Source organism: Hoplias malabaricus, chromosome 4 (genome assembly GCF_029633855.1).
Source record: "Hoplias malabaricus isolate fHopMal1 chromosome 4, fHopMal1.hap1, whole genome shotgun sequence".
NCBI classification, from domain to species: Eukaryota; Metazoa; Chordata; class Actinopteri; order Characiformes; family Erythrinidae; genus Hoplias; species Hoplias malabaricus.
This window is the reverse complement of record NC_089803.1, coordinates 19,071,318-19,094,706: the sequence shown is the minus strand read 5'-3', so window position 1 is coordinate 19,094,706 and position 23,389 is coordinate 19,071,318. Positions and strand designations below refer to the sequence as shown.

Below are 23,389 nucleotides of genomic sequence, written 5' to 3'. Positions count from 1 at the left end.
GAAAAAAAATAAAATCAGCTTAATTTCTCTCACACACACAGCCATTTAGAGCGGTTTAAGGTGAATTGCTCTGTTCTAGTGAAACTTATCAAAAACCAGGACTGTTCACAATGTTAGAGGTAGGAACCAGATGCACAAATTGATTCATGCCTCTAAATCTACATAAAACAATCTATTACATGAAAATTTAAAGCCTACACAGAAATGCCTGAAACTTTGCTTTAAAACAGTTTTAGGTTTTGGCAAAAATATCCAACCATTTCCATTTCCTGTCGTGAAAAATCTGCTGTTGTGATTTTGATGTTTAACATGTTACCAGTTTACTACTCTGACAGTCTAGTACACAGTCTGTTTCTCTACAATTCAGTATTCCATTGAATGACTTCATATTATATTATATCATATTTTCATGTGAATTAATGACAAACATTTTAAAAGGGTGATTTTTTTAATCGTTAACATTAACATTCTTCATAGAAACAGGTCTTTGCTAAATGCTGCCACGTGAAAACAAACATCATTCACAGGCACAAACACAACAAACAGCAAAGTATAAAGTATGGACATAAAACCTACCTTTAGTATCTGTGTATCTGTAATGCTGAGGCTGTAGAAGCAGTGGGAGCAGCTGAAACAGGTGAAGGCTATTCACTGATATCCATGCAAATCAAGACATACCTAGAGGTTTCAGTCATTTTATCAGCGAACAGTTTTACAGGCTACTTTCTTTGCATGTGGTTCTCTGTGAAGATTGTGAAATGTGCCTATAAATGATCAGATGCCTTTATTTCTCCTTCATATAGATTGCCCAGGCCTATGTGGTGGGCCATATCTTGGTGGTGTAATGGAACATTTTACAAACCTGATGGGGGGAAAAATGGGATACATCAAAATCACTTTATAGTTGAATTCTTATTCTGTAAAATAAACATTTTGCACACTTCAGCTGCTGGTATATGAACAGTCATTCAGAGTGGTTTGAGGTGGAAGAATCATTTACCTAATCATTTATTTATTTATTTAACAGTAATACTGTCTGTATTTGTGTAGAGAAACATATAAGACGTCAGGTTCTCATTCCTATCACTGTTAACATCACGGCTTGGTAAGGTTCTATAGAAATATCTCTTCAAAACCACTCTGAATTCTCAACCATTCCACTACGCTGAAAATGAGAAGCATCAGGGGAATTCCCCTTGAGCTTATGGACTGTGACCATAATTTTAGGTCTATGCAAATTCTTCACTATGGTACACATATAAACATAACTCTTCAGGTATGTTTTATTTCCTCAACAGGGTATGTTTTCATAAGGAAAGAACTGTACTCATCCTTATTGTGGAAATGTTTGTGGCCAAAAGTATAAAGTGTATTTGACTCTTCCGGGGTGGCTTTAGACTAAATGACACAGTATTTCTCTGTGGATAGCATTCAGCCATGACAACATTAGTGAGTTAGGTGCTGATACTGGAAAACGTGGGTGACACAAGCCAGTCGAATCATCCCAAATGTACAGGATGAGCTGTAAAAATACTGAAACAGTTTTATACACAACTAACGACAGTTGGGCATGTTGACCTCAGGCGTCATTTCCTGTTTTTCTACGGAAAAGCTCTGTACATAACTGTTTTCACTGTGGGTGCACTTTAGCTGCTTTTAAACGTTAAAAGTGTTCATAAACCCTGAAACCTCATAGTGTGCTTGTAATGGCCGTCTTCATCCACCAGAGGCTGCTACCACCTTTGGTAAAAACCCATTAGCAATAGCTCCCGTCAATTAGTGTTTGAGCCATTTGTTGGTCATATAAATGGACTTTTAGAGTTGGAAATGCTCAAAGAGCTTCTTCATCTCGGCAGAACGAGATACTCCATTTTAACTGCCATTTAAATATTCTCCTCAGGAAGTATGGTAGCGCTCAGACGTTTAACTGCCCTGGCCTCGCGCTGGGCTTTGGGAGGATCTTTTAAGAAAAAGGTCAGCACGAATTTGACCCCTAAAATATTCCCTGCTCGACATAAGGTGGGTTCATATAGTTTATTTCGATTAAAAAATGTATTTTCAGTCATTTTTATTGAAGCTGATACTAGCTCCCAGTGGCTATCCCAAAAAGCAGGGCTTCTCTTTTTAAACAAGATGAATTAAGCCAAAGGTCGAGTCCTCGAGAAAAAAGAGATGAAGGTTCATAGGCTAACATCTAAATTTGGGCTTATGTTGTGGCTAAATGTATTTTGGAAGCCCCCCCAGGGCTATTTTCTCTCAAGTAAGTATCACTAGGCCTGGGCTCTGAAAGATTAAAGGGGACTGGACCACAGCACGCGGGTATTTTGGTCATTTAACACCTTTAAGGGCTAAACATATTTGTAAACCCTGTTATAATGAAGCTTAATATTTGTAGTTTGCTCATGTTACAGTTTTCTTTACACAGGGTCAGATTTAAAGTCAACCTGAACCTAAAATGGCCTTTTTTTTACCTTGTTTATCCTTGGCTAAATTAAGCACAATCCTCAATTTCCCCAATTTTCTCTAATCATTTATTGAATATATTAACATTTCCACAGCCTCTTGATGAAATCTGATATTTCACTACTTAAGAAATTAGGCAGATTTTGTTTCAATTAAAAATTTTAAATGAACACAATTTCACAGCAGGTTTTTACTCCCAAATATATCTAACAGCACTTTCTCTACTCTTGTTTTTGTTGTGCCAAGGAAAATAAAGTCAGCACAGCTATTACTTCAGAAATGATATAAAATTGCACTCCTCAGCTGAGTCTTTGCTAAGATTATACCACTGAAAGGAACACACTAATATCACAAATGCATGGCTGTTAAGACTCCTGAATTAGTTTCACTTCGTTTCATGTTTTACAGAAGCAGACCTCACTGTGTGTCAAGCGTAGGGAACAAATAATGACCGCAATTATTTTACCGATACCGATTTTTACAGCTCATTATACAGACTGTCTGGTCAGAGCTGTAAATAGTTTTGAAGCAATCTGAATGTAAATGTTCATATTCTCAACCAATCATGTGGACATTTCTTTTCTTTGGAAGCAACACTGTTGTGCCCTTAGCATGTATGATATATATATATGACCATGGTGCATAAACAGAGAGCAAGAATTTGTAAATGTGGAATGATTCCAATATGACTTCCAAAATCTGAGCTGTATTTAAATGATGCTTTGTCACTGATGTAGATATCTGTCTTCTGCAGGTCTCTTAGTCGCTGCCTTTCAATAGAACTTGATTTGAATCTCTTTTATTCTTAATAAGCTCATTTATATTTACACAATGGTGTTAACCCATTGCTAGGTTTCAAGATTTGGTTCTGAAATAAAATTTGTATGAATCAATTCCCAAAATGTTTTTCGAGATAGACTGTTCTAGATAGAGTTTACCTCTGTTGCCATTGTATCAGTTCCCAGAATACTTCTTCAAATCCTTTGCCATTCATGTCAGAACTAGTCAGGCATGTGAGTGTGTGGAGTGGATGTGTGTACAGTGATTTCATTTGAATGGAGGTCCCTGCCCTGGCTTGTGGTTGGCTGGGTGCTTTCTTGTGTGATATAGGCCAGGTGCAGAGGTATAGGGGTGTGGTGGTGATGGCCCATTGTGCGCAACATGTAGCGGAGTTGCTCAACAGGGTCGAGAGAGAGGGTTTTTTTCTTTGTGTTTTTTTTTTTTTTTGTCAGAGTAACCGCTTCCCCCTTGTGGTGTGTTGCTATGGTAAGACTTCCCTTTGAAACAGGAAATGACACGGCGTACTAAGTAACGGGGCGTGAAGTAATATTGCCATAGGGCGTGCTTGTTATTTTTTTTTTTGCTGTGAGATCCTCACTTTTGACTTGATCCAAGTGACACTGATGTAGCCATGTCCAGCAAAATGAAAACTCTGGCAGTACCCACCTGTCACATGGTGAGTGTTGAGATTCTCTTTTGAACTTTTTTGGAATGTACTCTGTGTGTAGGCTTTCAGGATGGTGGCTTAAATGAATTGCAGTTAGTGATGTTTTGAAAGGTGTGGTTTGACAGTTTAACCATTGGTTTAACTCTTGCTTTAGGCTTTGTTGCTTTCAAATTTTCTGAATGGGCCTGGGGTGTGTGGTAAACTCTATTTATGAAGGACCTTTGGCCAGTTTGTTGCCCACCTCTTGCATTCTTAAGTCTGGTATTTAGCTTAAGCTAAACCACGGTGGTCCAGAGCCCTTTCCGTCTCCTCGCCCAACTATTTAACACTGGGAAACAAAACTCAACGTTTGTGCTTAAAAATAAAATTTTGGTGGCGTTGTCCACACCACACCTTTTCAAAATAACTGCAATATTTGTCACTGGGCACAGATTAGCATGACACACATGTTTCTTTATTCCAGAAATCTGTCAGAACTGTTGCAAATTAAGTGGGATTGTCTTCACATAATTTTTTTAAACCACTCATGAGGTGATGATTTGAAACCTAATGGGAAGTGTGTTTTGCTTTTGGAACAAGGGACAAAAAAGGGCATTTGTGTGTGCCATTCTCACAGGGCTTGCATTAATATTGTTTCCTGTATGACAGTGTTCATAGTTCAAGTTATTGAACCCGTTGCCTTTTCCTCTTTTTACTATTGACTAAGAACCCACAGAGAGTGGTCTGCAGCCCACTGTTTTTGCCATGGTCAGTGGATCTAGCCTCTGACCTTTTATTACTATAATGTTTACATCGTGAATAATTTGTGACGTCTTTCTACTAATGAGTGCATTTCTATCCCTTGCATATCTAATACGATCTTATCTGATTTTGACAAACTCACCTTTTTCTATTGGTAATTCTGTTCATCTTGGTCATGTTCGTCTTGGTGAATATGAGGGAGATATTACTGTAAAGTCTATGCATTTTGAAAATATATATTTCAGTTGCATACTGCTGATTAAGACTTAGCCATACCCATCCTTCGGTATGTGTCCGAAGTCCAAGTGAATACACTTCTGATTTTGTTGCTTCTCAGATGCTGAGACAACGGCCAGACCACTGAACAGAATGTACTAGCTGTAGCTCTTCCTGATGAGCTGCAGAGGTCAAACCTAAAGATAATTTCAGCTAATCCTGAGTGTAACTGATATACGGTTGCTATCAGAGCAAAATCTAATATCATCAGGTCATGACATTTTGACAGGAGTTCTTAATCTTTAGTTAAAGAGACGTTGGTTCATTCATTATGAATTGTTCACACAATGTGAATATCATGCTCAAAAAATGTAGGTTTCTAAAATGCAGATTTTTAAAAGACGTTTTAGTCAGTGCTGTATTAATAATGATTTTATATGGCTACATTAACATTTACGTGTTGATGTCACTGAATGGTTTCATTACAAAAAAACTGGCACTCTAAGTTACAGTGTACCCAAAGCCTCCTACAGATTTCCTAGGGTGTTTTCAAGAAAGTAGTTCATGCATTCTACCTATGCAAATTATTTAGAGGCTAATCTTTGGACCATGTCAATTTATTGACTCAGCAATATTTCTTTTCTGTTCCAACGTATGACAAAAACGTGTAGACACCAGTGTTCCTTCTGAGGTCACAGATATCAGTGTGGAGTTTGTAGCTCCTTTTGAAGCTATAGCAGCCTGCACTGTTCTGAAAAGGCTGTCTGAACACGTTCTATAAGAATTTGATTTAACTCTGCCAGGAAAGCATTAGTGGGGTCAGTACTGAGGTTGGTTGGTTAGTTCTGGCTCACAAACCGCACTCCAGCTCATTCTGATTGGAGTTCAAGGTTCGGGGCAGTGTGTGGGGAGGCCTCTAGCCCACCTCTGTCGTTTAGCATGCTGGCTCTGGAGTCATCCTGCTACTCCACAGTTCCAGTTTCTTTACGTGTTCTTCTGAGGAGACTCTGGAGGCTGGGAAAGTGCCTACAGTTAATTTGCAAAGAAATACTCATTGCTGTCTACAAGTTTTGGACATGGAGTATGTTGCAAATATTGCAGTATGAATCATGTTTCTACATACATACACACACTAATCTGTTACATAATAGTAGAGTTTGTCAGGGAACATGTAGCCCTTCACTGCTGAGGTCGCCTGCACTTGTCCAGACAAAGACCTGTCCGCCCACATTAGGGAGATGTCAACACTAATGCCTCACACAGCTGATGACACACTGTCGTCTTCCACCATCCACTGCAACTTCTCCAAGTGTGCGCTTTCTCACCAACTGTAACTCACATGAAGGCTCACCACTACTTCTTTTAGAGGATTCCCAGCCGAAAAGAGAACACTCCTCTGCCATCTTCTTAAAAACAAAAAAGCTTCCTTCGCACAATCTCGTTATCTGGTTTCATCATCCTAGCGTTATTCGAATGATATGGAAATCACACCACCACCACCACATCGGCAAGGCAAGCTGATGGGATGGGTCCCTTTAGATTTATGGCTTCAGAAATACGGGATGTCAAGTCCAATTTCGTTGTATATCACTTTACAGATATTGAGAATTAAAACAAAAATGAAATTAATATCCCCAGGTGAACAAGGCAAAGGCAACAGTGGTTGCTAAGGGAAAACACGATTGAAGCTGGAGGAACCAAGACTCACGAGGAACCTATCCTTCTCTGAGCAAACAATTTATAAACAACAGAATCTTAGTTTAAAAATACAAGTAGAAACAACCTCTGAGTCTGTATAGGTAACTGAGTTAGTCATTAGTTGCTGCAGGGGAATGACAGGGGCCACAGATGTACTGTTAACGAATGGAGTGATGAGTCTGAATTTGCACATGGACTCAAGCTCTTATTTTGCTCATGATACACCAATTAGCCGTAACATTATGACCACCACCTAGTTTTCTCACACGCTGTCCTTTCTTTCAGCAACACTGACCGTAAAGAAGCACTTTTAGTTCTATACAGGTTGCTCTGCATATTTTTTGCTCTGTTGCACCCTGTTTTTTTTCAATGATCAGAGCTCGTATGGGTACATTGAGTGGTAGATAAGTCTCTGTGCGTCGGTGACACTGACGAGGTGGCGGTGTATTAATGTGTGCAAGTGCACGAGTAGGACAACATCCTTTGACAGCTGAAGTGTCACTGCTGCACTGAGAATGATTCACCTCAGCGGTGGTACTGTGAGGGTCCTGACCATTTTAAAGAAAAGGGTAAAATGGGGCAAAACCACTAATACAGAGTAAGAGACGGACTGCAGTCTGTAATTGTAAAAAGTGCTGTGGTTTGTGGAGGTGAGGCGAGGGGGGGGGTGTATGTATAAAAACTATACATTGAGCGAGCTTGCTTTACCATTTCTAAAGCCCCCGTATTTACAGTTACCATCTAATATCTGCCCAAGGAAATGAACTCTTCAATAAAATAAAATGCGTTGATGATGAAACTGGCCAAAAAGCACTCTAAGAAGTCAGAAACCAAACCTGTGTCCTTTTAAACAAGCTACAAATAACTTTGTTGAAAATGGGGAATTTGTACTGATTTCGGTGTAATGTAAAATTGAAAAGAAATTCATTTTTGACAAAAAGATTTATTTTTAAGACATTTCGTAGTAGCCCAAGACATCACCAAAGCTATAGCTTTAGTACAGTAATGTAGCTCATATAATTGCATGCAAGTCTTTTGACCGTATGCCTCTTTGGTTATCAAGTTAATGTGCTTGTCTCCTTTTGTTGCCCTTTTTGCAGATGAACTCTTTTTTTTCAGTTAGCCACAGCTGGTGTATTTGATGATTGATAACCGTGACCTGATTTCAGACTCTGAGAATTACAATTGGGTCACAGAGGCAAAGAGTGTGAGAAAAGATGTCAGATGTCCCAAAAAAAAAAAAAAAAAAGCTGATACAACATCAACCTAAAAATCACTCCGTATGTGATTGTGGAATGTGGTGGAGTAAAACATGAACTACTCATATCTTTGTTTACTTATAATTAACATTTGCAGGCTTTGGTAGGTGCTGCTGTCCGGATTTATAGGTTTTATTTTGCTACAGATGCAGACAAATAGTGTTGAGTCTTCCCCGTGGCCTCTCTTTGGTATGGTGATGTGTGCTCACCTAGGCCCTGAATCAAACCCTAGGTTCTATGTAGAGAACAGCCATGTTAACAGTGCTCTATCATCTCTTGCTACGTTCATTAGAAATGTATCATTTGAGTGTCTGGACAGGTAGACACTGGAAAATCTTCATTAGTGAACACTGAGGGGTGTGATAATCTGCATTGGCTGTTGGTAAATAATATCACAACTCGTGATTGAACATTTCACGTTTGTGAATGGTGCTTGTTATTAAAATAATGTTTCCGTCATCGCCATTACATGAGAAACAGCGTAACATGGTCATTTAAGCCAAGTTTATTTATTTATTTTTAAATGAGAGTGTCACATAGAGAAGTGCACAAGGCCCAGGATGAGCGTGGCGTCATATATGACAAAGTCATGAGAGTGAGAAGACGAAACACCCGTTTCCTGTGTGACAGCTGCCACTCTCCAGTGAGCAGAAGTGCAGAACATGTTCAAAAACAAATCGTTCAGCTGTTTTCATTATCTCCCCGCCCCCCAAAACTTCATCAACACACTTTCTAAACACTACTAGGTTTTTCTAGTGTTTGACTCTGTGTTTTTGTTTTCACAGACACAGGCGGTTTCGGATGGGGGTAAGTGTGATCCTGATCTCAGTGTTATTTTATTATCTTTAAGGACTGCCATCTTTAATCTTGGTGTTCTGGAGAAAAGTAAAGAAGCTGCTGCAAAGGTGACACTAGTTTTTGTCTGAATGGGGAATAGAATGAGCAGAGCATGTTTTATTTGTGTTTTTCTGCATTTGTAACATAAGTGAATGTGAGTGATGGATGGATGGGCGAGAGGCAGGCTGCTGTCAGATTTAAAAGTCACACAAACTTGGCCTTGTAAAGGTTTAATGTGTGAGCACTGAATAAACTACCTCAGCCAAAAAGAACAAGGGATGAGTGGAAGGAGGAATTTCACTGTGAATAATAGATAGATTGTGAACTCTGGAAGTCTTTGCCAAAATATCTCTATAGATGCTTTTGTGTCACTTAAAACTCAACTTAAAAGGGAATCAGACTGTTATTTTTATTATTTAGTGATTGGGACTGAATCAACCTGGATGATTATTTCTAAATCATATGGAGAAATGTAAGATAAATAAAATGGAAGGCTTATTTTCAGTTTAGTAGCCCAGTGTCACATCATTGCTCTGCTCTTTTAAAAATATTGTAAATAACTACGTCAAGAATTGTCAGTTTGTCCACTTCAGACGCTGAAACTTTAAGTGATTCGTTTTTGAATCAGATCTGATTTCTGATATTATCATGCATGTTGTTGTTTTCACTTCTTCTCTTTATATTTTCTCTCTCTCAAGAACTGAACATGTCCAAATTGCCGAGCACAGGCAGCAGTCCCAATTTAAATGGTGAATCCTCTGGAGGTGCAGGTCGTCCTGGAATGGATGGTCCAGCCAGTAGAGTGGTCAGCTGGGCTATTTGTTTTGAGCGACTCCTGGAGGACCCTGTTGCAGTCCGCTACTTCACAGTAAGAACTTGCATCGAACCTGATTGTCTGTTTATTGATTCATATTTTGAAAGTGATTCAAAGACAGTGAACCCGTGTGAGAGTCAAACCCACAACACCATGATCTGTATGGCAGCAGCACTACACTGCTGTGCCACTATGCTGACCAAGATAATACTTAATAGATCCTGAAGGGAATTGCAGAGGAATTAACACCCCATTCAAGGGTTGCTGTGCTGAAAATGTGCAAGGGAGGCAGGCACATCTGTAATTTCACTCGTCTGACCTGGTACACCATAAATTGGACAGCATGCGATAATGGAGCCATTTAAAGACATATGTTTTCATACATAAAAACCTGCCTTCCTTGTTTTTTAATTGCAAGATCACTTTCCCACTTACAGACTAAGGCTAATAGTTTGGCAAGAAATCAAATCCACAATATGAGACTCCTTCCCTAGATGCAGTCGACCAGCCTAGACATGTGTAGTCTTTTTAAACTATGTTGCTGCCAATGGATACTGTACAAGTAACACAAAATATTATTTGCTGTTCTTAAAATAACAAATTTCAATGTGGTTTTACAGCCTTTATAATCATGTCCTTCACACCACAGGTCCTAGCTGCTGAAAGATTAGTTCATACTTGTCAAGCTCCTGTTGAAGCATGATCCAACCTTTAAGTAATTCAATTAGTCATTACGGACTGGCCATATTTACGTCTGTGTTAGTTTCCACGTTGCCACATGCTGTCTGGATAGGGTTCAGTTTCAGTGTAAACATGAGCTCCTGTGTATGTGACTGGTAACATGCATTTACAAAAACGCTGCCTACACAGATACATGTTTAGCGGTTATTAGGGCTTTACCATATCGTATTGTATGCAAAAATATCGCAATTTATTTTCAAAACAATTTTGATTATCGTGATATTTTGACTTGCTTACCTAATGATGTCATGCAGTTACACATAACGTGGCATACATTCATTGCGTGAGTCATTGAGGCACGATGAAGTACAGTGGAAATTTGCTCTGCGTTCAAGTATTTTGCTCCAAAAGTCAAGTGACTTCAGTCAGATCCGGTTGTTTACAAAATAAGCAAGTGCCTACACGTTTTTGTTGTTCCTTCTGAATGTTTGAAATTGTTTGATTTGTACAAAAATAACGTAATATATAATAATTAAAATAAGAAAATAAATATAATATTTATTGAATATCATTAATATAACAATTTTGTTGCAGTAGTGTGTTCAGGAAATTAATAAAAGTATTTTTCAGTGTTTTTTCATATCTTTATCGGGGGAAAAAACCCTGAGAATATCGTGGTATTATTTTACAACCATATCGCCCACCCCTAGTGGCTATGAACTGTTTGAAAAAACGTCTGCTGGTGCCTCTTGTCATGTGGAACAGGGGTGTGTGTGTGTGTGTGTGTAATGTAGCTGGGGTTTGACTCATGGAAAAGTTGCACAACCCAGGATTTTTTTTTTTTTTTTTTGGTAGATCAGCCTTTTTTCAGGATTCATAGGAGTGTAAGTGTTTATATTTCATTTCAGCCCTTTTAGAAAAGATCCAATGCTGAGTTTCGAGTGGGAATTGCTTGTCAGTAAGCATAATTCATTGAGGTAAAGAGTGTTTTGAAATGTGTGGGTATTTTTTTATATATATATATAACAGCTTATGTTGCTGCTTCATAAATATTTCACCTGTTTGACTCAGTTTGTGTAAACTTTAATGTACATGTGATTCTCAGGCTTTTCTCAAATCTGAAGTGAGTGCAGAGAACATCCTCTTCTGGCAGGCCTGTGAGAAGTTCCAGAAAATTCCACCTACCAATCTGGACGAGGTACTGATACAAAGACTTGCATTTTTCCTTCTGCCAGTCTAGGAAATCATTACTTATCCCTTTAAATAGCTCTAATGGGCGCTGTTTTCGTGTCTTGGGACCTAACAGCTAGAGTCAATAGGTTAGAAAATTGTAAGCCAGGTAACATTTTTTTTTTTGTTAACCACAGGATGCGACATTCGAAAGCATTGTTTGTGTCATGGACAAATCTGCTTAGGCTTTGAGTTTCTAGCCTAAGTGTGATGCAGTCTGCAGAATAATTCATGGCCTCAAAGATCTATTCAGGCAGTGCTTATAGACAACAATAAACTGAAGGGCAAAACAGCCCGATGTGAAAAAAAATAAATTTAAACAGGACTAAATGGTCATAAGTTTAAAAAACAAAAAACAAAACAAGGTCTGAGAAAATGTGACCAAGGTCCAGAGCCTCATATTTCACACAGTCTGACACTTGTTTTGGTCTTTGGCCTCTTTCAAATTGACTATGAATAACCTCTGGAGGAAAATGCAGCACTTCCAAAAGGCTAATCCTATTGCCCTTTCTAGCGAAAACAAAGTGTTGTTGTATACACTATATGCCCAAATTGGTGGACACCTATTTTGACTTTTGAATTCAGCTACTTTTAAGGTGCAACTTCTCAGGACACATTCATCTGTGCTCACACGACTTGTTTTTGGACCGTTAGCACATGAGTTTCATGTCTCAATGCTCCAGAGTATGCTAGTGGGGCTAGCACACCATTTGGACTGTGGAGCAGTGGAACCACTTTCTCAGATGTGGCAGAGCTCCGTTTAGTACATTTGAGCTGTAGTGTGTGTGTGGTCCAGAACTTTTCATCTAACATCAGCACCTGACCACACGGTTTATTTGGCTGAACGCTGTCGAATCCAAACAGCAGTGTTCCAAATAGTAGTGCAAAGCATTCCCAGAAGAGTAGACATTTACATTTTAATTAACCTAATGTTAGTTAAATGTTATCCAATTGGATGAGCATTTACCAACTTTCTATATTAAATTTTATCTAATACTGAAAGTGTAGTAATTAAAAATTTGCAAGGCCTTTATCCATTTTACTCTGCAACATTACAAAAAAGTGGTTCTTATGCATCACCACAGGGCAGTTAAACATACTCAGACTTTGATCTGTGTGAACTAGTGCATGTGATAAAGCGCAGTACCACTACAAATGTTTGAGAGACAGTGAAGAGGAAGTAAGTTTTCCTTCTCACCCTGTGAGCTGTGCTGTGCCCGACTGTGGTCTCGCTATATTTCCGGCCACTGGTGGTGGTTTTCAGTCCAAGTCTCCCACTGTCACAAAGCCTTGTTCAGTTTCAAGTTTAGGATTTTGTAATCACTTGTTATGAAGTTATGTTTTCAGTCATAGACACTAAAAAGTTGCCATTATTAATATTTCACTGGCCTGTCTTTAGCACCGATTAAGGTACTTTTCTATTGTTGTGCCATTGTTTTGGCAACCATATGTACCATCACAACTTTCCATTCAGAGTTGCATACAAGATCTTAGCCAAAAAATGTATTAGGTGGAACAGGAAAGTTGAGCATCTCATTAAAGTTTGCTCCAAATCCCAAGGACTTGCAATGTGGGCTGAAACCCTGACTTTGGTGACTTTGGCCAGTTCATATGTAAAAATGATTCCTCATGCTTCAGGAACCACCCTTCACATTTTAAGCCCAAAGTAATACGATTGTGGCTTCAAGGCACAAAACATCCATCGATGGGATAAAATGGTAGTTGACTTACAAAATTGCTGAGCTAAAACTTTTCAGTGGATACTATACATGACTTTTTACCATGACATGCCCATCACTCTGGAATAGTGTATCTGGACTCCTCAGACCACAAGACCCTTTTCCATTGCTCCAGAGTCCTATCTTTATGCTTTCTAGAAAACTGAAGCCTGTTTACTGATACACCTTACTAAGAAGCTTACATATAGCCACACATCTACAGCCTCAGAAAAACTGTCACTGTGGTGGTACCCCTCAATGGTACATATTCAGTGGTAAAGGAACAGAATTGTACCATAACGACTTGGTGTTGACGATCAACTTGGGTTGACTTTTGCACACTCTGAACAAGATAAAGTCTAGTTTAAAAGCGTAAACAAGCATGATGAAGAATTGTATCATAATCTGTATGAATTGTAAAAGTTTAAAGACTAAGGACCATTTAATGGACCTCTATGAATATTTCACATTATTTTAGCTACAGACATATATAAGTATGAATTAAAATGAAAATAGCAGCTTAATTTGCTTTAAAACTGACAACTTTATTAAATTGACGGAAAAACCCGAGCTCACTACGAAAATTCTTGACCGCAGCCGTGACGTCACTGGTGGACAACAGCTGAACAACGCCACGGTAAAACACCGTTATGACAGTATCTAGCTAGATAAATAACCAACATTATTCATGACAATAGCCTAGCAATAAGCTAAACTCAAATGTAGAGGTACCGTTATTCTTGTAAATGTGATCGAATTCGAACTCGAATTCATCCGACACTATAAACCTCCGTAACGCAGCTACGTAGCCGAGTATAATCTGAGCCACCGAGTTTAGCAAGTCAAGCTAACGTTAACTAACACCAACTAAAACAGGCGAAGTAAGTGCCCTTACCCTGTTTACCTCCATGTTACAGAGGCTCTTGAACACCTTTCGTTGGTTTCCTTACATGCCCATATTGTTGGAAAAGCGCCAGTGAAATGAGCTACAGATAACGGAGTGAGCGGAGGGTCCTTTCCAAAGTGCCCGTTTAAAGTTGACAAATTTAGTCCAATATTTTCTGGATATTTTGGGATCTTTGGGCCATTTGTACACAGATGTCCCACTGTACATTGAATGATTGCAGCCGAAAACAACACACCTTTTCATCATTTTGCATTAAATTATGTCCACCATCTACGTCACAGGCAAGACGCCTATTAGAGTTCCCCACCCCACCAACGGTCTTTTAAACCTTATTCCTTAAATTAGTAAGAAATAACATGTTTTCTGACTATCAATAAACACAAGTTAGTAACTCAAATTCCACTGTATTTATTTGTTTGACACTTTCATATCGCTGGTGCTTACCCTTTAAGTTGCGTTAAATTCAAACACCCAGTTTTATCTCCAGGACTTTTATTTTATTATTTTAATTTACACAGTTATATAATGTATCTATGATGTACTTTTTATGGAACACAAGTGGACTTTAAAAACACTGTTGTACCTTTTCTAATGGTACTTTTTCAAAACCCTCACATGACCTTACTAATGTTTATATGGCTGAATGCCATCAGGTTCCTCACCGACATATTCTAACATTTGCAAATCTTACTGCAGAATAGCAGGAGAAACTCACTGTAAACACCTCTTTATTCATGTTCACACACTCTTGTCTATGTATTAGATCTTGTTTAACATTACATTTTTCCTACTGACAAGAAAATGTACAGCAGTGGAAATTGTCTATGCTCTGACACCTGCTCTTATTCTTCTCTCTCTCAGTTGAAGAAAGAGGCTCGCTCTATCTATGATCTATATCTGTCAGACACTTCCTTCCATGCTGTGAATATAGACGACGCAGCGCGTACTGAAGAGAAAGACCTTGAAAGTCCCACCCCACACATGTTCAGCAAAGCTCAGCAACAGGTGAACAACACACACGTGTGCACACTGTAAATAAGTGTAAATGTATCTCACTCCGGGTGTCCTACATTTTGTTTTGTTTTTTCCCCCCTCTCTGTTCAGATCTTTAAGCTGATGAAATTTGACAGCTATGCTCGTTTCGTGCGCTCCCCACTGTATCAGAGCTGCATGGTGGCCAGTGTGGAGGGACGACCTCTGCCTGATCTCCAGCCCCAGAACAGGGGCTCCAGAGAGTGTGTCGCACCTACAAATGACCGCAGGGTAAGAGTTTTCACTTCATGCACTTATTTATTTTCTGTTTCATTCATATTCTGTTACACACAAGTCTTTGAAAAGCTTGGGTCAGTTTGCATACACTTTATTTCTTCAGTGTTTTCTGCTTTTAAAAAATACATGCGACTATCATCTAAATGGTCCCCAAGTTTATACTTATCCTCTAAAGTGTCCATATCTTATACGTTGTCCAGTACATTTGCATTAAAGACTATTCAGTCAAAAGGTCTTTAGCCTGAACATTTGAACTGATGCTTTAAAGACTTTAGCCTGAGAATAAACAGGAACAAAAGCAGCCTGTCTAATTCTGAAGGTTTATAGGAGGTTGTAAAATGATGATTTAAATATAGATGTGTAACACTTCTTAATATATACGTTAAACTTTCTTGAGGCCTAATATGGGTGTGTGTGGGTGCGTGCGTGTGTGTGTGTGTGTGTATAGAGTATGGAAGTGAAGATGCCAACACCAGATAGCAAACTGAACAAGAAAAAGAAGATAGAGAAGAGAGGATCCTGGGGAGGTAATGTTTAACTGTGCGGGCACTTTATATTTGAAAGTTTAAGACGTTATTGATTCTTGTTTATTTTGGATCTCGTATTTTACCACTGTATTGCTCTAGTTGTTATGATATGGTTCGCTCTGTGAGCAGGATTTGTCCCAGAGCAAATTCACTGATGACGCAACAGAAATAAAGAAATGAAACCAAACGACAGAAAAGTGAATTGTAATTCCAAAATATTAAGCAGTTGTGCTGTGGGCTTTTGTCGACTAAACTGTGCAGAGGTTTTGTGTTCTTAATGCACTGTTATTTACCCTGGTTGGCTACATAATCCAGGATTTATTAGACATTGTGTTAAATATAATAATTATAGTCTTTGAACTACACTTTTGCCACCTGTGCTCTGTATCTAGTAACAGTGCTGTGTAGACAGCATTCAAAAGCTTACACAATACTCATACAAGTCTTTGATGAAAATGAACACATTAAAAGACATCTAGAGGCTTACAATATCCATTTAGATTACCATTTAACATCATCCTTCAGCTGGATGCTAGCCAATGAGTGTTCTACTAATAAAGATGGTAGATGTCTTTTTTCAAGCTTGTTAGCATTGTGTGATTGGGGACATTTAGCTGGTGCGTGAAATTGAAAGTAGGTCCACATTTATGAATAGGGTGTAAGAAAACATTGATACAGAAAATTAGGTTTTACAATATTATGGATTTTCAAAAACACTCACTCACTGTTTATTAATGGTTTATATGCAAATATTTGTGGTTCATTTTGCATTGTGTTTAACATAGGGTGACCAGACGTCCTCTTTTACCCGGACATGTCCTCTTTTTTAGACTTAAAAAATGTCCGGGATTTTGTTTTTGTAGAGTTGACATAGAACTTCGAGAAGCGTTTCGTTCACAAACTAGTCCTGCCCTCCCCTACTCCGATTTGTTCGCTTGAGTGAGAAGGGGGCGTGGTGAAGTAGCCTAGAATCTTCTGATTGGACGGTCTGACTGTAGAGCTGTCCTCTTTTTCACCATCTCAGATCTGGTCACCCTAGTTTAACCTTCCAACTGTCTTCATCCATTAGACTTCCGCCCCTTTTGTAAACAAGTAACTTAAAAGCACACTGTTAATGTTAGCATTAGCAAACCTGTGGCTACCCGATTTGCACTACCTGCCCAATTTTCACCCATGTCGCTAGTTGTGTGTTCTGTTCACTGGGCAAACCCTCACCTTGTAGTTGTTTTTGTGTTGTTTCAGCGGACGTGTCGTATAGGCGGATTACAGTTTCCAGACAGGAGTCCCAGATATCAGTGAAGTCCAGCAGCAGTGTGGAGCTCGGCTCACTCTCTGGCAGATCTGAGGTATAGAGTCACTGCAGCCTGAATGAATTCATCCTGCTAAAATGAACAGACTGAGTATTTGAGATTTATGTGTATTTCTGTTATACATTTACTTTCTGAGACGAAAATTCTCCATTGTGGGTGTGATAATAGTGTCCCATAATTCTGAATGAAACCCTTCTGGGAGCGTCTCTTGAGTGGGGGGTGTTTAGAGGGGGTGAAACATGCTGGTAATGAATACTATTTAATGTTTTATACATGGAAATAATATTTTTCAGGCAGTTAAAAGATGCTATAATTAGAGGAACGGATACAGAAAACCCCTTTTGCCTTTTTTTAATTTTTTAATTTTATTTTTAACTTTTTTATTAAAAAAGCAAAAAATATATTTCTTGGCATTCCACACCTCTCTTCCTCCCCCTATTTTTTTCAGAATGGCAGTGTGAGTCCTGTAGGCTCAGAGCCAGACCCTGCGCGAGCGGATAAATACTGTTGTGTGTATCTTCCTGATGGTACGGCCAGTCTGGCTCCAGCGAAGCCTGGTCTGCTGGTGAGGGACATGCTGAGTGGCCTTTGTGAGAAAAGAGGATTCCCCCTGAAAGACATAATCATCTACCTCCAAGGAAAAGACAAGGTCAGATTCATACCGACCTGCTCTGTGCTGCAACAACTAGACATGCACTCAACAAAATGTGCAGCTTTTGAATCGTTTATATCATTTCTGTCCTGAGATATCACAAAGGAAATGAGATGTGTATTGGATATTTTATATGAACCAATATTTACTCATCTGAATTGTACCCTAAAGTTGTGATCAGTTCCACTTTGATAGCTGTCTCTCTCCCAAGACATGATGCCACCAGCCTTAAAGGGTGAAACAAAGCATAGGCTCTATCTGAGACTTGTGGAGCCAGCCCCTACCTCTTTTTGTACAGCCATGTCTCTCAAGGGAGAGAGTGTAAACTTGGGCTATTCTACATAGAGACTGAGGCTAGTTGTACTCTCTGGACTCCATGCTTTAATTGGCTGGTTTTTCACAATGTGACTGAGCAAAAATGATTTTTAACTCGTCAGCAGCCGATGGGCAGTAACTGCATGTATGTGTTTGTTTATATCTTTATTCATTCATTCCTTATCCACAGCCACTGTCCTTAGACCAGGACAGCTCTGTACTCCGGGACCAGCAAGTCACCCTTGAAATCAGAATTCCAATCACGTGAGTGACTTTCATGTACTAGAATAGCCTTAAAAATTGATGCAGTGCACTAATTAGAAGCTGCTCCTTCATATTGAACAAATTGCTTCTCTAGGCATGCTAAGTGGTGATTTGCTTCAAAAAATGGTTATTGCCTTGAGTGTACAGTTGAAGGATAAATCATGGTTTAATTTAGTCTTTATATTATATGAAGGTTTCTATAAAAAAATTTCAAAAGATAGAATCAGTAGTGGTTTTTCTTTGGCGCTTCATAGAACCCCTATGTTATTGTATTAATCTGTAGTGAGTTAAATGTTCTTTATTGTTGCAGGGCTATGGCAGAAAAATGTCTGTAGGATCAATAACAGTAGATGTTGCTTGTTTTTATGGTACTTGTGTGTGTAGATTGGATTTGATGTTTGTGGGGAAGACCTCAGGGATTGTGGTGAAGTCCAGTAAATCTCTGGAAGAAGCCCTGTCCTCAGTTCTGCAAAAATACAACCTCCGACCACAGGATGTTGTCGTCACCATGGTGCATTTTTTTTTTTTTTTTTTTTTGAAATTCCTCTGTATTTATATAGAGATTACTAAAAAAAATAATAATAATAAAATCTGCAAAGTTCTCTCCCTTTAATCCTGTATACTTCCTTTCTTGTGAAGTCTTCTGGCTGAGTCTGTTCTGTTTGTTTCAGAGTGGATCAAAAGAACCTTTAAATATGAACACCAATGTCTTCCGCCTGGCCAACAAGACCCTCTGTGTGGACAGAGTCAAATGTAAGTCAGCACTTATCGACCAAGCTGTTAATGCACTTAATGTTCATTCAAACTTCTATTCCATTCTAGTTTTAGGTGTCTTTTGTTTGTGTTGTATTTATTATATTTCTTTTTGTGCAAGGTTCTTTCTTTTTTTTTATTTATTTTTTTTTACTTTCTTTCTCTCACGCTCTAACACTTTCTCTCTATTGCCTGGTCGTGTCAGTGGTTTTGGTTTATGAGGTCCTCTGTGGCCAATTCACATCTAATCAACCTTTTCATCTCCCCAAGACCTTCCCTCCTCACTCACCAATTACTGTGTGCTAATACAGCTTCAGCAGTGCTACACTCCAGAGCCCCCTCTATTCCGACTCTCACTCGCTCATACACTCTGTGCGAGAGGGAAATAACTCATACAGGACACCGCTGTGGTACTTACTACTTATGAACATCCATTTTTCTGTTGTTAATTATTATTGTGAAAAGGGGCTTGATAATGCTCTTATTGCAGTGTGTATTTTCTCTCTGCTGTGACCATCCAATCACAGCGCAAGAGGGATTTTGTAGGTGTCTTCATCAATTAAGGTGACTTGCCATTTATGTTAAAGATCATTTAGTGTTTTACGCAAGGCCTATTATCAAAAGCCTGATGTTCCTGCGCAGGAAGTGAACAGAACGCAGCATAAAGCACAAAGCAACATATTAAGAACACATTGAGTTAAAATTACCAACAAGTAGCCAATCAAATTATCTTTAGGCTTCTGTAGAAACCTAAAAATAACACATTTATCTCTGCTGTCATTGAACTGTGCTTTAAGGAAGTGGCTGCCCATTTTAGTTCCCAATGTAGCCACCTAGTTCTATCTGTTCTTCCTCCAACCACATATTCACCTCCACTGTCAAAAGACACTGTTCTGAACCTCAATACGGTTGGGGTCAGAGCTAGAAATTGCCTATCACAGTGGAGTATTACTAAATAATTGGTGAGGATACTGAAAGGTAAAAGCAAAAAGAAACACTGAATTGAACACAATGTTCTCATTTGTTGGAAAGACAGGCTCATTTTATTGAATTAAATTTAACACCTGGCCTCATTTATATCTCCAAAATGCATTGTGCTGAACTTCCTTTCTCATCATCTAGGGCCAAGAGCTGTTTCTGAAGCTGTGAAATGGACCGTCCTTTTCATTAAGATATTATTTGTGATGATTCTTAACGTTTTGAAGTTTTTTAGACTGGACTTTGAGAGTCAAATGTTTTGAACAGGTTTCACATTATTTAACTCGTATATATTGTTTTGTGCCCACTGCAGCCAAAGCCACAGAACAGCAATAAATACATTTTTATAATAAAGTGTAAACAGCATAAAATGATAATACAGCTGTTGTTATTATTATCAGAAGGAATTAAGTTTAAGGACTGGCGCCCCCTCCAGGGTGTATTCCTGCCTTGCGCCCAATGAGTCTGGGTTGGCTCCAGACCCACCGCGACCCTGAACTGGATAAGCGCTTACAGATAATGAATGAATGGATTCAAGTTTTATCATTTACATGCTATTATCATGTAACTATCACTCTGAGTTTCTTATATGTTCTTATATATCACTTTTTTTAACCTTATAACATACTCTTTATTACATTGTCGTAGCACATTTATTTGTTAAATAGCTGGTGGCTTCATTCACAAAAAAAAAAATTGTAGTTCCCTATTTTAGGATGTAACTACAAAATAGCCCATGCCTTCAAACATCTATTACAAAGACAGGGGCTGGGTCTCTGAGAGCTCTTTTGAAAATGGAATATCACATATTCTAACTATTAAACTAAACTGCTCCCCTGCACTGAAACTGAATGTTCCCACAGTACACTTAAACCCTATGAGAATCATCTGTTCAACATGCTGCTCCCTAACCAGAAACCAACGTGTCGAGGCTGAGAGACACTCCTACATTGTGTTTCTGCACTCTGTAACCACATGCTGAACACGGCACTTTACTAGTGACAGTCTGTTGCTTCAGCTAAACAGTTAGGTCTGTTTTTGTGAATTGAATGTATGTGCAAGAATACCTGATTCTGCGTGCACTCAGTCTACAGTGCCCCAGAACTCTCAGTAACCAGGGACCAACCTAGTGCTTGAGATCGGATTCACTGAAGACGGAATTAATGAATCATGAATCACACAGGGCTTTGCAATTTAAAGAAGTAATCTATTCTCAGAGTAAATATGGACAGCAGAATGATATGAGCGTCTTGGGTGTTATGTGAAATTAGTTTCAGTTATTGCAGTAATTTAAAAAAAACGATTGCATCCAGTCTGACCAGTTTTGGTTTGTTTGATCCGTCTTTGGCAATGACTCAGGTACTGATGACATGAAGAGTGCTCCAGCTGCTGACATGAGCCGTGTGGGTGTCAAACCCAGAAAAGTCCATGAAATGGATGGTATGTCAATTTTTTACATATTTAAACTCTAAAAAGTGACTAGTACTCAATCTACTTCCTCTTCTGTATAGTCCCACAATGCTGCTATTTGCCCGAATGTTGCCGCTTCCTATAACTGAAGTGCTCTCTGAAAATCTATTCAGATTTAATGAGAAATTGTAATTAACTGCCTTCTCTGTTTTTAGTCACATTTAGTACATTACTGAACTTTTGTGACAAAATGATCTGAGAATGATCCACCGCCCCAATCATACCTGCTCTCTGCGGGTCCTGAGGGGGCAGTGAATATACAAACAAGGGAGTGGTCATAATGTAATGGCTAATTGAATGAATGCTGTTGTAATTATTAATATTCCCCACAATTCTTTACTGTAGATGGCAATGCCAGAAGCACTGTACAAATGTAGCCATCAATTTGAGCAGCTTGTGTATGGTGAAGTGTATCATGCTAAATCAGTTTTGTTTGTTACTTTCTGACATCATATGACATAATGGAGTGCTGAAATTGTGCTTGAGCCTCCTCTTTCCTGTCTAATGTGATATAAATTTCCGTAAACCTTTCATGACCTAGACCTAGCCCTACCCCAGATCCTTCTTGTTTCTTAGTTCTTTTCTCTTTATTGGGGGGAGTCACGGATGCTGCTACTGCTTTTAACTACAGTGTCTTTTTGGTGTTAGATCTAGTGACGCATGAAGTCACCACACGATTCCCAGTTCTCTCAAATAATAAAACGTCTCTTGATTGTTTCAGGTCTGGTGGAGATGCTGAACCGTGCTCAGTGCAGCAGGGCGGATGACCAGAGGGGATTACTGACCAAAGAGCAGCTGGAGCTACCCCAGTTCCTGCAGCTCCCACTGGAACAGAAAGACGAACAGAGAACTGGAGAAGAGCCAGAAAGTCCTTCTAAACACATGCACTGTGCAGGGTCAGCAGCGGAACAACAGAAACCTCACATTAACGGAGATAATAAAGACCCTTGTAGAGGGAAGACTGTAAAAGACTGCAAGATAGACATTGTCGACTGTAAATATGGGACCACTATGTAATGTTTAGGAAATTGAGCAGATATATGGTTTGTGTGGCTCTTTTTTGTTTTGTGTGTGTGAGAGACACTTCTCCAATATTTGAGAGTATATTCAGTGTATTCCCCCACACTGTTTTTCAATAGAGATCTATTTGTGAAGACTGTGAACTGCCCACTGTTGCTATCCCATTTTTTTTTAACATAGCTGTCCTAATGCTTTATTAAGTATTTCATTTGTACAGGGGTAAAAAACTACATACAGGGAAGTTTGTTGGAAAGGTTTCTGTGGTGTGTATTTATATTTTATTCTATGGAATGATTGAAGTTTGTGGCCAAGAATGAGAGAGCTCTTATATTTATTTAGAACATTTGATACACTTACATTTGCTTAAATGTCTCTATTTTTTGTTTAGTTGTTCACCTATGAATTTGTTTTCATGTGGTTTGAAATGCACGTGTGTTGTAATGTGTTAAAGCATGAACTTGTCTTGAAACATTGCATGTATTATTATGATTTGTGTTGTTCTCTGCACTTTCGCCTTTAGTTTTCAGATTAATAGAGTGTAAAATTGGAATGGATATTTCCTGTGCTTTGTTTATGACCTACACAGTCGTCTCCATAATTACTTCCATTACAGGCACATTACACAGTCTGCGGTCCGTTCCCTCAACAGCTGAGTCCGTCCTACTCAATGACTGACAGTATTATCGCTTTCGTATTAAGGCTGAGTTCTACTCCAACCAAGATGATTTGCCCTGCCTACCCTGCCGTGATTTGGAGTGTCCTTGCAAGACTCTCTAATGCTACATTCGCCAACATCTGTGACATGATTACGGTGTGCTGG

The 23,389-nt window shown here is 38.9% G+C and overlaps 2 protein-coding genes across 4 annotated transcripts in view; one reads left to right on the top strand and one right to left on the bottom strand.

Moving 5' to 3' along the window:
- The window catches only part of LOC136695337 (uncharacterized), an 8,778-nt gene extending 6,271 nt beyond the window's left edge, over positions 1–2,507 (bottom strand). Inside the window, exons 1-2 of the mRNA XM_066669371.1 lie at positions 2,472–2,507; positions 577–742 (exon numbers count right to left, since the gene is read on the bottom strand). The gene's annotated coding sequence lies outside the window, so the exon portion shown is untranslated. The remainder of the gene's footprint in view (positions 1–576; positions 743–2,471) is intronic.
- rgs14a (regulator of G protein signaling 14a) lies at positions 1,683–23,389 on the top strand. 3 transcript variants are annotated; one of them, XM_066669368.1, is made up of 15 exons: positions 1,683–1,745; positions 1,901–2,019; positions 8,610–8,631; positions 9,360–9,529; positions 11,262–11,354; positions 14,873–15,016; positions 15,116–15,274; positions 15,729–15,807; positions 17,050–17,153; positions 17,566–17,766; positions 18,275–18,348; positions 18,733–18,859; positions 19,020–19,101; positions 21,439–21,519; positions 22,271–23,389. In XM_066669368.1, the coding sequence occupies exons 2-15, from the start codon at positions 1,906–1,908 to the stop codon at positions 22,564–22,566; spliced, it is 1,746 nt and encodes a 581-aa protein (XP_066525465.1). In that variant the 5' UTR covers positions 1,683–1,745; positions 1,901–1,905; the 3' UTR covers positions 22,567–23,389. The 3 variants fall into 3 exon arrangements, with proteins under 3 accessions (XP_066525465.1, XP_066525466.1, XP_066525467.1); XM_066669369.1 differs by lacking the exon at positions 1,683–1,745 and having other exon boundaries at positions 1,794–1,974; XM_066669370.1 differs by lacking the exons at positions 1,683–1,745; positions 1,901–2,019 and adding an exon at positions 3,823–3,919.

Bases quoted from the DNA above. Each gene is read 5' to 3' on its own strand.
- rgs14a (XM_066669368.1), top strand. From the start codon at position 1,906: ATGGTAGCGCTCAGACGTTTAACTGCCCTGGCCTCGCGCTGGGCTTTG. The intron at 2,020-8,609 runs GTGGGTTCATAT...TTGTTTTCACAG, and splicing joins TATTCCCTGCTCGACATAAG to ACACAGGCGGTTTCGGATGG. The intron at 17,154-17,565 runs GTATAGAGTCAC...TATTTTTTTCAG, and splicing joins CACTCTCTGGCAGATCTGAG to AATGGCAGTGTGAGTCCTGT.